This window comes from Mobula birostris, chromosome 27, assembly GCF_030028105.1.
Source record: "Mobula birostris isolate sMobBir1 chromosome 27, sMobBir1.hap1, whole genome shotgun sequence".
NCBI lineage: Eukaryota > Metazoa > Chordata > Chondrichthyes > Myliobatiformes > Myliobatidae > Mobula > Mobula birostris.
The window spans coordinates 32,421,083-32,435,444 of NC_092396.1; the positions used below are offsets into that span (position 1 = coordinate 32,421,083).

At 42.6% G+C, this 14,362-nt stretch overlaps 1 protein-coding gene across 4 annotated transcripts in view; it reads left to right on the forward strand.

The window, feature by feature from the left end:
- The window catches only part of LOC140188698 (endothelin-converting enzyme 1-like), a 214,600-nt gene that overhangs the window by 52,697 nt on the left and 147,541 nt on the right, over positions 1 to 14,362 (forward strand). The window contains exon 2 of one of the 4 annotated variants that reach the window (XM_072245232.1): positions 11,123 to 11,498. The exons of the other annotated variants lie outside the window; for them this stretch is intronic. Coding sequence (XP_072101333.1) covers positions 11,496 to 11,498 — 3 coding nt within the window. The 5' untranslated portion in view covers positions 11,123 to 11,495. The remainder of the gene's footprint in view (positions 1 to 11,122; positions 11,499 to 14,362) is intronic. 4 annotated transcript variants of the gene reach the window in all.

Genomic DNA, 14,362 nt, shown 5'->3' on the forward strand with positions numbered 1-14,362 from the left:
GCTTCAGACTCCTTAAGTTTTGCCTTTTTGAAAACATCTACCAGGTGATCTGTATGTTCAGTAGATTAGTTCTTAATATCTTCAAAAGCCCTGACCTGTTGAGTATTTAAAATAGTTTCTGTTTTCTTTTCTTTTCTTGTCTGTGCATGTGTGAGTTTCACTTGCTATTGATTTTGTTGCCTCTTCCCTCCCAGGAATGGGTACCTTGAACAAATTCTCCTCTTCAGTGTGATTTTGGTGTCCCTTTTACTGTTTATCCTTAATGGTTTGACTTCTCATTTCATCTTCTGCTCTCTCAGTTTTACATAAGGTCCTTGACCTGAAACATCAATTCAGTTTCTCTTCCCACAGATGTTGCCTGAACTGCCAAGCGTTCCAAGCAATGCTCTTTTATCTGTTCCTTCTTGAAAACAATGTTTCTCCCTCCTCCTGTTTTTGTTCTATTTTATTCCTTTCTGTGAAGTAGTGACCATCTCAAATACCACTTTTAAGTGTTATACAGTATTTTAATCCTCCCCTAAGGAGTTGCTATCTGAAGTCTTGTGCTCTGTGGCTGTGACCACCTGGCTTTCATTACTTGTAACAATAGTAACCAGGGGATCACTGTGGAAAGAGAGGGGTCAGGGTCAATGGTTTAGAGACCGCAACACAGTCAAACTTAGAAGCTTTCTTTGAAGTTCTTCCAGCTGCTGGATCCAATAACTGGTTAATTTATAACTTTGGTGTATTGGAAAGATTCTGGGTGATAGCACAGATTCCACTGTGGAAATGGATGTGTCGTGCAGAATCATCTATAAAAGGTTCTGGCAGGGAATCGGATGCCCCGTCGTGCTGCTGATGTTCCCTGCAGGGTAGCAGTGCAAGGGGCTGCAGAATTTAATCTGTGTGAGCCCTGGTTTGAGGGTATAACATCCTGAGGGCAAGGGGAGCAAGTTGGAGGCACAAGACAGTGGATGCCGGAAGCTGGAGTAACACAAGAATCTGGATCTCCACGAGTCATGCAGCATCTCTGGGGGATAAGATGACAGTCAACATTTTGGGTTAAGATCCTTCACCTGTCGTGGTGCTAGCCAGTATAATGAAGTGCAGGGAAGCAGTGCAGTAAGAGCTGGCAAGTGATGGGTGGCTCGAGGTGAGGTGAAAGGGAGCGAGAGGTGGAAATAGTGATGGGGCCTGGGTGGTGATAGGTGGATAGGACAACGTGCTACAGACGATGGAATCTAACAGGAAAGGAAGGTTGACTTTAGAAACAAATGAGGGAGATGGTTTGTACAGATAGGAATGGTAGAGAAAGGGGACTGAGTGGCAGAGTGTGGATGAAAGGCAAATTGAGGGGGCGGAGAAGGGGAAAGAAACAATGATGGGGGGTGCAGAGGTAGGTGAAAAAGATCTTAGTTTTTTGGTCACTTCTAAAATCACATGCACCACATGACTCAAAGAGGCCATTCAATCTATCGAATCCATGCTGATTACCAGAGCATCTCCATTAATCCCATTCCCCCACTTATTTCCTTACAATCAATCCTCTCTGACTTCAGTTCCCCAACTCACCTGCCACCCAGCTACACTGGGAAATTTACAGGGGTCAGTTAGGCTACCAGTGTATCTTTGGGACGAGGGAGGAAACCCCACCTGGTTACGAGAAGGATGGTGCAAACCCCACGCAAATGGCAGCCAGATTCAGGATTGAATTTGCAGTGATTAATCTGTGGGTAGCAACACTACCTGTTGTTCCATTGCGTTACCCTTCTATTGCCCCAGGAAGCAGTCTTCATTATGAACCACATCTCGTCTTCCAAAAGATGCAGTATCAATCTCGATTCATGAGGCAGCGGCTCTCAATATTGCACGTTAACCGACAGTCACCAGACCTTTGGGTCAAATGGTCTCTTGCCCCATCTCCACTGCCTGATACCAAGCTGCCTTCTTTTCATAATCAGCAGGACACATTCGCACTTCCCAATCTACAATAGCACTAACACTCTGGTAGAGGTCCTTGTCTAGATTAGAGAACATGGCTTATGAGGAAAGGTTGAGCGAGGTAGGGCTTTTCCCTTTGGATCAAAGGAAAGTGAGAGGTGACTTGATAGAGGTGTATGAGATGAGAGGCAAAGATAAGCAGTGCCTTGTCCTCAGGGTGGAAATGGCAAATACAAGAGGCCATAATTTCAAAATGATTGGATGAAGATATAGGGGTATGTCGGAGGTAGGTTTTTTAATGGAGTGGTGGATGAATGGAACACACAGCAGGGGTGGTGGTAGAGGCAGATACATTCGGGGCATTTAGGACGTTCTTGGGTACATGAATGAAAGAAGAATGGGGGGGCTATGCGGTGAGGGAATGTTAGATTGGTCAAAGCGGGTAAAAACATTGGCAGAACGTCGTAGGCAGAAGGGCTTTTGCTGTGCTTCAGTGCTCTACATTGTGTGTAAATTGGACCTTTACCCCTGCCCCTGTTCCAATACTCCCATAAGTTGTTATTTTGATTGTCAGTAGTTATGTACTGACTTGCTCTCAAGTCTCTCTCTGCCGAGCATGGAACAGTACAGCAGAGAGAAAGGCCTTACAGCCCATGATGTCTGTGCTGGGTACAATACCAAATGAAGCAGTGCACTCATCTTCTGTAGTTAGTGCTGAGTTATTCTAATTGTGGAAGCAATTCAGGGACATTTAGTCAGATGTGTCATTAGTCCCATTCCATGTCGATAGATAATTAATTTACCTGGTTACAGGTAATACCTTGCCATTGCCTACAATTAATAGAAGCTGAAAATCCAAAATGAAAACAGGAATACTGTAGACACTCAGGAGTTAAAGCAGCACCTGTGAACAGGGAAATGGAGTTGTCAGGTTTTCAATCTGAAATATTAACTCTGTTTTGTTTTCCACAGATATTGCTCAATTGCTAAATCTCAGCCCTCCCCACTGCTTTGATGACATCTGCCATTGATTTTATTTTAGTTCTGGGTCATGTGACTTCTCTGCTGAGCTAACACAAATACCTGAAGACTTGCAGATGATGTCAGTGCATCCGTGGGGGCAGCTTGGAACACTGTCAGGAGCTGAAAGGTTTCTAAGCGAGGGTCCAATGCTGCTTCCAAAACTTGTCCCTGTGCATATGACTTTTGCATATCCTGTGCCCTCTAGCCAATGCAGTGGCTTTAAAATGAAATAATGTAGGTGGTGCAGTGCAAGATCCTGCAAACAACACCTTGTAAATCAGGAATTCTGGCAGAAATGATTAGTCAGCAGTTTACCCAAATCAAAGAATCTTCGGGTGATGTGACTTCTCTGCTGAGCTAACACAAGTACCTGAAGACTTGCAGATGATGCCTGTGCTTGTTTCATAACTCATTGAAGGCGAGGCCAGTTGTTTGTAGTGGTGACAGCTAATTTTGGCATATGTATTACCGGAGACTTTGTTCTAATGCCCACTCCTCCCTGCCATTCCTTAATGGAGCCTAGTAGCAGTTTTCAGCAAAAGAAGACTTGAGAAATTTTTCCTCTTGATTTAAAGCCAAAACTTGATTTAGCAAACAATAATTCTGTTGATTATGATGCAGTAGTTAATCTGTTGTAGGCTGGCAGTTTTTATATGTCGCTTTGCAGCTCCCACTCTGAGAATTTCTTGGTAACAAGTGAAACCTTCATTGTGGACAACAATAACATTGTTCTACCACAGAATGCCACTTTGGGGGAGGGAGGTTGGTCAAGGATTGCAAGCCCAGTGTACTGAAAATCATATCAGTCACAGTTTTCCCAAGCATCATCGGCTCCAGCCCAATCCAACTCTGTTCTATCAGATACATCTGAGCACTTTATAAATTAGTACAATAATCACTGCCATTTGATTTTGTTTCAAATCTTTGTTTATGAAATAATGGTGTTGAGGCATTGGGGATGAAAAGACTTCAAATTGAACTTGAAATCTGAGGGGTGCAGCTAGGAGAGCCAAGAAGATAAAATGCTGGAAGAGCTTGGTGCATTAGTCAGCATCTCTGGAGAAAAATGATCAAAGTTTTGGGTCGAGATCCTTATCAGGGCTAGAGGAGCTGGTGGCTCTCAGCTCCAGTGATTCAATAATGATCTTTGTTGCTCTCTATGTGGAGTTTGCATATTCTCTCCGTGACCATGTGGGTTTCCCCCAAGGTGCTCCATTTCCCCTCCGACATTCTAAAAACTTGTGGGTTGGTAGGTTAAATGGCCACTGTAAATAGAACCTTGCTGGTATAGATGACTGTTAGGATCTGGGATAAATCAATAGGAATATTGGGAGCATAAGATCAATTAGGAATTGGATTGGAAGAGGAATTAGATTATTATTATTGTCTCATGTACTGAGATGCATTGAAAATTTTGTTTTGCAAGGATTTATTTCAAGACAGAAGTACAAAGAAGAAGCAGAATGCAGAACAAAGTTACAGTTACAGAGTGCAGGTAGCCAATTAGGTGCAAAGCCATGATGAGGTAGATTGAGGTCAAGAGTCCATCTTTAACATACAAGATGTGAATGCAGAATCAAAGCTGTCTTTGAGCCAGGTAGTGTATATTTTCAAGCTTTCTCTATTTTCTGCCCAATGGAAGGGAGAAGAGAGATGGCTTGGGGTGGGAGGGGTCTTTGACTAGGCTGGCTGCTTTTCTGAGGCAGGGAGAAGTATAGATGCTATGATTAATGTAAAAAAAGGGTGCCTGGTTGGTGAACTTAATGGACCAAAGGGCCTTTTTCCTGTACTGCTTCTCCCTACAGCGCTAAGACTATAACCATCCCTTCCACTGGCTCCCTGTCCCCGAAATCTCCCCCCAGGAAAAACCCGGGCAAGCCAGTCTGATGTTTCCACAAGACTCTCCCTGCAGAATCCACTTCTAGCTTGTTGTCCGATGAGTTTTAAAAACTTTCAGAAGGAAACTAAGAAGGTCATTAGAAAGGAAAAGATGAATTATGAAAGGAAGCTGGTGACTAATATCAAAAAAGATACTAAAAGCTTTTTTAAGTATATAAGGGGTAATAGAGTTGAGGATAGATATAGGACCAATAGAAAATGATGCTGGAGATATTGTAATGAGAGAGATAGAGATGGCAGAGGAACTGAATGCATATTTTGCATCAGTCTTCACAGAGGAAGACATCTGCAGTATAACGGACATTCAAGAATATCAGGGAAATGAAGTATGTGCAGTGAAAATTACAACTGAGAAGGTGCTCAGGATGCTTAATGGTCTGAGGGTGGATAAATCTCCTGGACCTGATGGAGTGCACCCTCGGGTTCTGATGGAAGTAGCTGGAGAGATTATGGTGGCATTAACAATGATCTTTCAAGAACCGATAGGTTTTGGCATTGTACTGGATGACTGGAAAATTGCAAATGTTACTCCACTATTTAAGAAGGGTGGGAGGCAGCAGAAAGGGAACTATAGACCTGTTAGCCCGACATCAGTGGTGGGAAGTTGTTGGAATTGATTGTTAGGGATGAGATTACGGAGTACCTGGAGGCACATGAAAAGATAGGCCAAATAGCATGGTTGCCTGAAAGGAAAATTCTGCCCAACTAACCTACTGCAATTTTTTGAGGAAATTTCAAGCAGGGTAGACAAAGGAGATGTAGTAGATGTGGTGTACTTGGATTTTCAGAAGGCCTTTGACAAGGTGCCACACATGAGGCTGCTTAGCAAGATAAGAGCCCATGGAACTACAGGGAAGTTCCTAGCATGGGTGGAGCATTGGTTGATCGGTAGAAAACAGAGAGTGGGAATAAAGGGATCCTATTCTGGCTGGCTGCCGGTTACCATTGGAGTTCCACAGGGGTCAGTGTTGGGACGCTGCTTTTTACGAGGTATGTCAATGATTTGAACTATGGTATTAATAGATTTGTGGCTAAATTTGCCAATGATACAAAGATAGGTGGAGGAGTGGGTAGTGTTGAGGAAACAGAGAGCCTGCAGAGAGACTTGAATTGTTTAGGGGAATGGGCAAAGAAGTGGCAAATGAAATACAATGTTGGAAAGTGTATGGTCACGCACTTTGGTGGAAGAAGTAAATGGGCACACTGTTAATTAGATGGGAAGAGAATTCAAAATACAGAGATGCAAAGGGACTTGGGAATCCTTGTGCAGGGTACCCTAAAGATTGACCTCCAGCTTGAATGGGTGGTGAAGAAGGCAAATGCAATGTTGACATTCATTTCTAGAGGTATAGAATATAAAAGCAGGGAGGTGATGTGGCTTTATACGTCACTCATGAGACCATACTTCAAGTATTGTGTGCAGTTTTGGGCTCCTTATTTTAGAAAGGATATACTGACATTGGAGAGGGTTCAGAGAAATTACTTTAGTTGAAGGATGGTGAATCTGTGGAATTTGTTGCCATGAGCGGCTGTGGAGGCCAAGTCATTGGGTGCATTTAAGGCAGAGATAGATAGGTTCTTGATTAGCCAGGGCATCAAAGGGTATGGGGAGAAGGCAGGGGAGTAGGGATGACTGGAAGAATTGGATCAGCCCATGATTGAATGGCAGAGCAGACTTGATGGGCCGTATGGCCTGCTTCTGCTCCTATATTTTGTGGTCTAATGAGATGGTGTTGAATGAGAACATAACAAAAGCAGGAGTGGGCAGTTTGTTCCAACGTCCCTCTTGTAGTTAGTTACAATTATTATAGTTGTCAATCCAATTGGCTTTCACACCAAACTTAACTACCCTTCCTCCAGTTTTCCTTCCTGCAAGCACACCATCCTATTTTCCCAGTTTTCCCTTCTCTCCTCATGTTACTGGCTGTCAGCAGGTCAGGCAGCCTCTATGGGGAAAGGAAACAGTGACGAAGGGCTCCAGGTTTGAAGCGTTAACTGCCTCTTTTCACAGACAATGGCTGCACTGCTGAGTGTTTCTAGCACTTTCTTGTTTATTACTAGTGCTAAATGGTAGCTTTTGGTGGTAGTTATCCTGACGTTACAAATTACACCTTCATCATCACATAATCACTGGTAACTTCCTTCCTGGCCTTTTTGTTTTACTTTATCCCTTTGGCAACCTCCACACAACCTCCTTTCTAAAACTGATGCAGTTCTGATAAAAGGTCATTGGCCATTTTGAGCATTTTCTGTTTTGGATTTCCAACATCTATTTTTGCTTGATTTGTCCTAACGCTTCTCCAGATTTGTCTGGCTGTGTAATTCACATCTACACGGTTGTATTTTTTTTAAATTCAACCACACTTCTATTTACTGTGAGGGCAGATTCAATTGTGATACGTCTAGATCCACCTTTCTTGGTGTTCATATTTGACTACAATTGCAAGGTTTTCTATGGGCTAACATCCTTGTAAGTATATGCTTAGATTGTTACAAATTGTAATGTCAACACAGCCAGGAACCAAGGCAAAGGAAGACCCATGAGGAATTTGGGGATTCCGCAAAATGTGAGAAATCTCAGAGCATTAAATTACTGATTTTTCTTATGTTCTTTCACCTACTATTCTCTGTGAAGATCTTAAAATTAGAATATTCACAGAGAATAGTAGATGAAAGATCATGAGTGCCTCCAGGGCCTCCACTAGAATACAAGTCTGTTTCTTGTTATCACGTGCCAAAGTGCATCCAGTCTGTTCCGCCATTCCATCATGGCTGATTATTATCTCTCTTCCCCCATTCTCCTGCGTTCTTCCCTTAGCCTTTGACGCCCTGTAGAATTCTGAACAAAATTTTGAATTTTGTATTCCCTATTGGTTGGTCCAATTAAGTTGTGGGTTTTCATTTTTAAATCAATAATATATTACTGCTTGTGGGATCTTGTTCTGTAAATTGGCTGTCATATTTCGTTCATTACAGCAATCACTGCACTTAAGGCTCTTCATTGGCTGTCAGGCATTCACTGACCCAGTTCTGATGAAAGGTTGTTTGCTGAAGACCTGCTTCTGTTTCTCTTTCCACAGATGCTGCCCATTCTGAGCACATTCTGTTTTAGGCTTTTGGCATCTATTTTTGCTTGATTTCTCCTAACACTTTTCCAGAATTGTCTGGCTATGTATTTCACATCTGCATAATTTTTCTTTAGTTCAACTCAACTTCTATTTACTGTGAATAATCGCTACACTTCACAGGCATTTTATTGACTGTGAGAAACAAAATACCTCTCAAAAGAAATAAGAAATGTTGAGCTGCAGCCTCAGGGTAAGGAGGAAGTATAAAATTTCAATTTCCTACTCATAACACTGTTGAGCAATTGTGGGTGTGTCTGCATCTTAAAGTAAGTTAGTTCTCAACTTCTCCCTACCTCAGAAAAGCAGCTAGCATAATCAAACCCCCATACTTCCTGGACATTGTCTTCTTCCCTGCCCATTGGACAGAAGATAGAAAAGCCTGAAAGCATCTACCTCTAGAATCAAGGACAGCTTCTATCCCACCATTATAAGGCTATTGAATGGTTGCTGGCATGATAAAATGGACACAAGATTCTGAAGGTGCTGGAAATCCAGTGCAATATGTATAAAATGCTGGAGTAACTCAGCAGGTGAGGCAACATCTGTAAAGAGGAATGAACAGTCAGCGTTTCATGCAGAGATTTTTCATCAAGACTGGACAGGAATGGGGAGGAAGCCAGAATAAGAAAGTGGGAGGGAGAGGAAAGAGCACAAGCTGGCAGGTGATCAGTGAAACCAGGTGAGAGGGAAGGTGGGTGGGTAGGGGCAAGGGGCAGAAATGAGAAGCTGGGAGCTGATAGGTGGAAGAGGTAAAGGGCTGAAGAAAAAACAATCTGATCGGAGAATGAGCCCAAGGAAAATGGGAAGTAGGAGGGAACCAGAGGGAGGTGATGGATAGGTGAGGAGAATAAGTGGCATAAGAGGGGTGTCAGAATGGGGAAGGAGGGAGAAGTTACTAAAGTTGAGGAAATTGATGTTCATGTTACCAGATTGCAGGCTACCCAGACGAAATGTGAAATGTTGCTCCTCCAACCTGAGACTGGTCTCATCATGGCAATAGAGGAGGCCATAGATCAATATCTCAGAATGGAAAGTAGAAATAAAGTGGGTGGCCACCAGGAAAATCGGTTTTCAGTGACAGATCATGCGAAGGTGCTTGATGAAGCAGTTCCCCCCACCCCCAATGTATGTTGTATTTCACCAAAATAGAGGAGGCCACACTAGGCACAGTAGATGACCCTGGCAGACTCTCAGGTGCAGTATTGCCTCACCTAGATAGACTATTAGAGGCTGTGAATGGTGGTGAAGGAAGAGGTCTGGGGTGGATGTAGCACTTGTTCTGTTTTCAGGGATGAGTGCCAAGAGGTAGGTTAGTGGGTGTAGGGAGTATTGAGTGAACAAGGGAGTCCTATAGAGAGCGGTCCATGTGGAAAGGTGTGTTTCATGATAGGACCCCACTGAAGATGGTGGAAGTTATGCAGAATGATGTGCTGGATGTGGAGGCTTGTTGGGTGGTAGTTAAGAACAAGGGAACTCTATCCCTGTTATGGCAGCAGAAAAATTAGGTAAGGGCAGACGTCCAGAAAATGGAAGAGATGCAGGTGAGGACAACATCAATGGTACTGGAAGGGAAACCCCATTCTTTGAAGAAGGAGGATTTCTTAGATGTTCTGGAATGGAAAGTCTCATCCTGAGAACAGATACAGCAGAGACAGAGGAACTGAGAAAAGGGAAATAGCATTTTTACAAGTGACAGGGTGGGAAGAGGTATAGAAAGATAGCTGTCAGTCAGTAGGTTCATAAAAGATATCAGTAGATGGATTGGCTCCAGAGATAGAGACAAGGAGATGGAGAAAGGAGAAAGAGGTGTCCAAGATGGGCCAAGTAAATTTGAGGGCAGGGTGGAAGTTGGAGGCAAAGTGGATGAAATTGACAAGCTCAGCATGGATCCAGGAAGCAGCATCAATGCTTCAGGACCAAAAAGGATGATGAAATGGACTCTTGACCTCACAATCTACCAAGCTATGATCTTGCACTTTATTGTTTACCTGCACTGTACTTTCTCTGTAACTGTAACACTTTATTCTGCACTCTTGTTGTTTTACCTCGTACTACCTCAATGCACTGTTACAATGAATTCTTCTGTATGAATGGTGTGCAAAACTTTCAATGTATGTTGGTGCATAAGATAATTTGCCAAATTAGATGTGCTTAAGTTTTGGTTAAGTGGTATTGTGTGTAGGATTGCAGCTAGGGAAAGGACAGTTGAGGTATAACTCCTGTGAGCCAGGTTCAGTCCTGGCCTCAGATGTTCTCTGTGTGAAATGATACACCTGATTGGTTTACTCAAACTACACTGGTTTCCTCCCACAGTCCCAAAAATATGCTGGTAGCTAAGTTAATTAGCCACTGTAATTTCTCCAAGTGCACAAGTGAGAGGAAGAATCCAGCAAGATTTGGTAGGAATGTGAAGATACTGGGATTAGTGTAATGTTACTGTAAATGGATATTTGATGGGTGGCGTTAACTCAAGGTTCAAAGTAAATTTATTATCAAAGTGCGTATTTGTTACCATATAAGACCTTGAGATTCATCATCTTGAAGGCATTTATAATAAAAAGTAGAATCTTACAAAAAGAAGTACAAAGATTGACAAACAACCAATGAGTAACATAAAACTAACTGTGCAAATAAAACTAATACTGAGGATGTGAAAACAGGATCTAGTGATTTCCCAGCTGTCCCATCTTATTTACAATTGAATTCCAATTCTTACCTGGAGCGAGAACTTGATCTTTGTTAAAATTCTTTTCCTCCAGTTTTATTTCAATGGCTTCCTTTGCAGGAGGTCCCAAAAGCCACTGGCGCTGCGCAGTAGTTTTGTGCCATCAAAGTCAATCCTATGGCCATTGCGAATACAATGTTCTACCGGCGAATTCTCCAGGTAACTCAGATATGCCTCCTGTGCTCCTTGGTGTCAGTTAAAATTGATACCAGTACTCAGCTAGAAGCCCGAGATGAGTTTATGGCTGAGAACACAAGTTCTCAGTGAGCCTGTAGGTTGTAGAATCAATTCTGTGTAATAGTGAATGAAGTTATCCATGCCATTTCAGGAGTCTGATGTTTGTAATGTAACTGGACGGGAGGAGAAGATGGTGCGCCTGCATGTGCTCAGCCCTCCGGTGAAAAATGATATCGTATCTCTTAAATAGGGGCAGTGGACAATTCTGATTTGATGGAGAATGGACGTGAAAGCACAGAGGAATATGTGGAGAAATTTCTGAAACGCCCGTTCGCTGCTGTCGTTACTGTGTGGTCGGGAATCTTTCGGAGGGTAGGCCTCAAAATCCCCGGCCTTGCCTGCTTTTGACAACCGAGAAGGAGGTCGAATCGTTTGGACAGAGATGGCGCTCAGTACTCTGTGTGGGAGAGCTGATCAGAGCTCGAAGTTATCAGATGACTCAGAGTCGGATTGTGGTCGGCATGGCAGGGAGAGTTTTTCTTCCTTCTCCCATCTGCATGAGATGTGGGACATTTCAGAGACTTTGAACTTTTTACTGTGCTCATGGACTTCTTCATCAAGTTATGGTATTGTTGCACTGTTTGTAACTATCTGTTATAATTATGTGGTTTTGTCAGTTTTTTCAGTCTTGGTCTGTCCTGTGTTTTGTGATATCACACCGGAGGAAATAATGTATCATTTCTTAATGCATGCATTACTAAATGACAATAAAAGAGGACTACGTGTCTTCATAATCTAAACTGTTACCTGTTCCTGAACCTGGTGGTGTAGAACCTAAGGCTTCTGTACCTCGTATCCATTGGTAGTAATGAGAAGAGGGCATGGCCTGGATTTTGGAAGTCTTTGATGGATGCTGCTTTCTTGTGGTAGTGCTCTATGCAACTATACTCAGTGGTAGGGAAGGCTTCTGTTCTGGACTGGGCTGTATCCACCACTTTCTGCAGCCATTTCTGTTCCTGGGCATTGATGTTTACACATCAGGCTGTGATGCAATCTGTTGGGATATTCTCCACTGTGCATCGACAGAAGTTTGTCAGTGTTTTAGATAACATGCCAAAATATATGCAAGCTTCGAAGAAAGTAAAGCTGCTGTTGTGCCCATCACCTCCCAGCTTCATACTTCATCCCCCACTACCCACCCAACTTCCCAGTCATTTGGTCTCATTTATCACATGCCAGCTTGTATTCCTTCCCCTCACCCTCCCCCAACCTTATTCTGGCTCTTACCCCTTTCCTTTTGTCCTGATGAAGGGTCTCAGCCTGAAAATTCGACTGTGTTCACTTCCAAAGATGCTGTCTGACTTGCTGAGTTCCTCGCTGCATTTTGTGTATTGTTCAAGATTTCCAGCATCTGCAGAACCTCTTGTGTATTCTATTGACATCTCTGGTTAGAAGATGTTCAAGCCTAAAGAGGCAGTGACTTGCATGGTAGAATGCAGACTGTCAATGAGTATCTTTGCTGAGCCTTCTACCTATTTGCCCTTTAGTATCTCAAACCATTCTCAAAGATTGTCTATGGGTTTCTGCCATAAGTTAGCTGCAGTTTATCCAGTAGCTTGATGGGGTAAAGGCATAGAACAATTCAGCACAGAAACAAGTCCTAAAGCCTATCTAGTCCATACCGAATTATTATTATTCCGCCTAGTCCCAAGGGCCATAACCTACCATAACCCTCCCTTCCATGTACCTGTCCAAGTTTCTCTTAAATGTTGAAATTGCTTTGCACTTATGATTGTGTAGCTAAGGATAATTCCAGTGCCATATTCAAGTTTGCTGACACCAACACTGTTGCAGGCCAAATCAAAAGCACTAATTTATCAGTATCTTAGGGGGGGAGATGCAAAATATGACTATGTGGTGCCATAACAACAGCCTCTTAATGTCAGTAAGACCAAGGAGTTAATTATTGAGGAGAAGGAAATCAGAGGTCCATGATCCAGTCCTCATTGGAGGATCAGAGGTGGGGAGAGTCAGCAACTTTAAATTCTTCAATATTATTATTTCAGAGGACCTATCCTGGGCCCAGCACATAAATGCAATTAAGAAGAAAGTGTGGCAGCACCTCTACTTCCTTAAGAGTTTGTGAAGATGTCCTGCCAAACCTAAAACTTCGACAAACTTCTATAGATGTGTAGTGGAGAGTATATTGACCAGCTGCACCACAGCCTGGTATGGAAACACTAGTGGCCTTGAATGGAAAATCTTACAAAAAGTAATGGATAAAGCCCAGTTCATTGTAGGTAAAGCCCTCCACTGAACACCTCTACATGAAAGGTTGTTGCAGAAAAGCAGTATCTATCACCCTGGACATTTCTTCTCATTGCTGCTATCAGGAAGGAGGTATGGGAGCCTCAGGACTCACACCACCAGGTTCAGGAACAGTTATTACCCCTCAACCATCAGGCTCTTGAACCACAGGGAGTAACTTCACTCAACTTCTCTTGCCCCATCATTGAAATGTTCCCACACCTATGGAGTCACATTCAAGGACTCTTCATTTCATTTTCTGTAATTGCATATTTATTCACTATTATTGTTTCTTTCTTTTTGTACTTGCACAGTTAGTTGTCTTTTGCACATTTGGTGGACACCCAAGTCAGTGTGGTCTTTCACTGATTCTATTACGGTTATTATTCTGTTATGGATTTGAGTATGTCCACAAGAAAGTGAATCTCAGGGTTGTATATGACAAATATGTACTTTGATAATAAATTTAATTTGAACATTGAAATCAACCCTGCATTCACCACATGCACATTCTAGCCACCCTCTGAGTGAAGAATTTCCTCCTCATCATGTTCCCCTTAAACATTTCACCTTCACCCTTAACCCATGACCTCTAGTTCTAGTTTCACCCAACCTCAGTGAAAATGTCTGCTTGCATTTACCCTATCTGTACCCTTCATTGATCGGTATGTCTCTATCAAATCTCTCCTCAGTCTTCTATGTTCCAGGGAATGAAGTCCAACCCTATTCAGCCTTTCCCTGGAACTCAGGTACTCAAGTCCCCACAACATCCTTGTAAGTTTTCTTTGCGCTTTTTCCTTGTAATTTTTCTTCGCACTCTTTCAGTGTTATTTACATCTTTCCTATAAATAGGTGACCAAATCTGGACCCAATACTCCAAATTTGGCCACTCCGTCTTATACAATTTCAAAATGACATCCCAACTGCTGTACTTAATACGTTGATTTCTAAAAGCCAATATGCCAAAAGCTTTCTTTATGACCCTATTGACCTGTGACACCACTTTCAAGGAAATATGGATCTGTATTCCCATTTCCCTCTGTTCTACTGCATTCCTTAGTTCCTTTCCGCGTACCATGTAAGAATTACCCTGGTTAGTCCTCCCAAAGTATAACACCTCACACTTGTCTGCATTAAATTCTGTCTGCCATTTTCAGTCCATTTTTCTAACTGGTCCAGATCC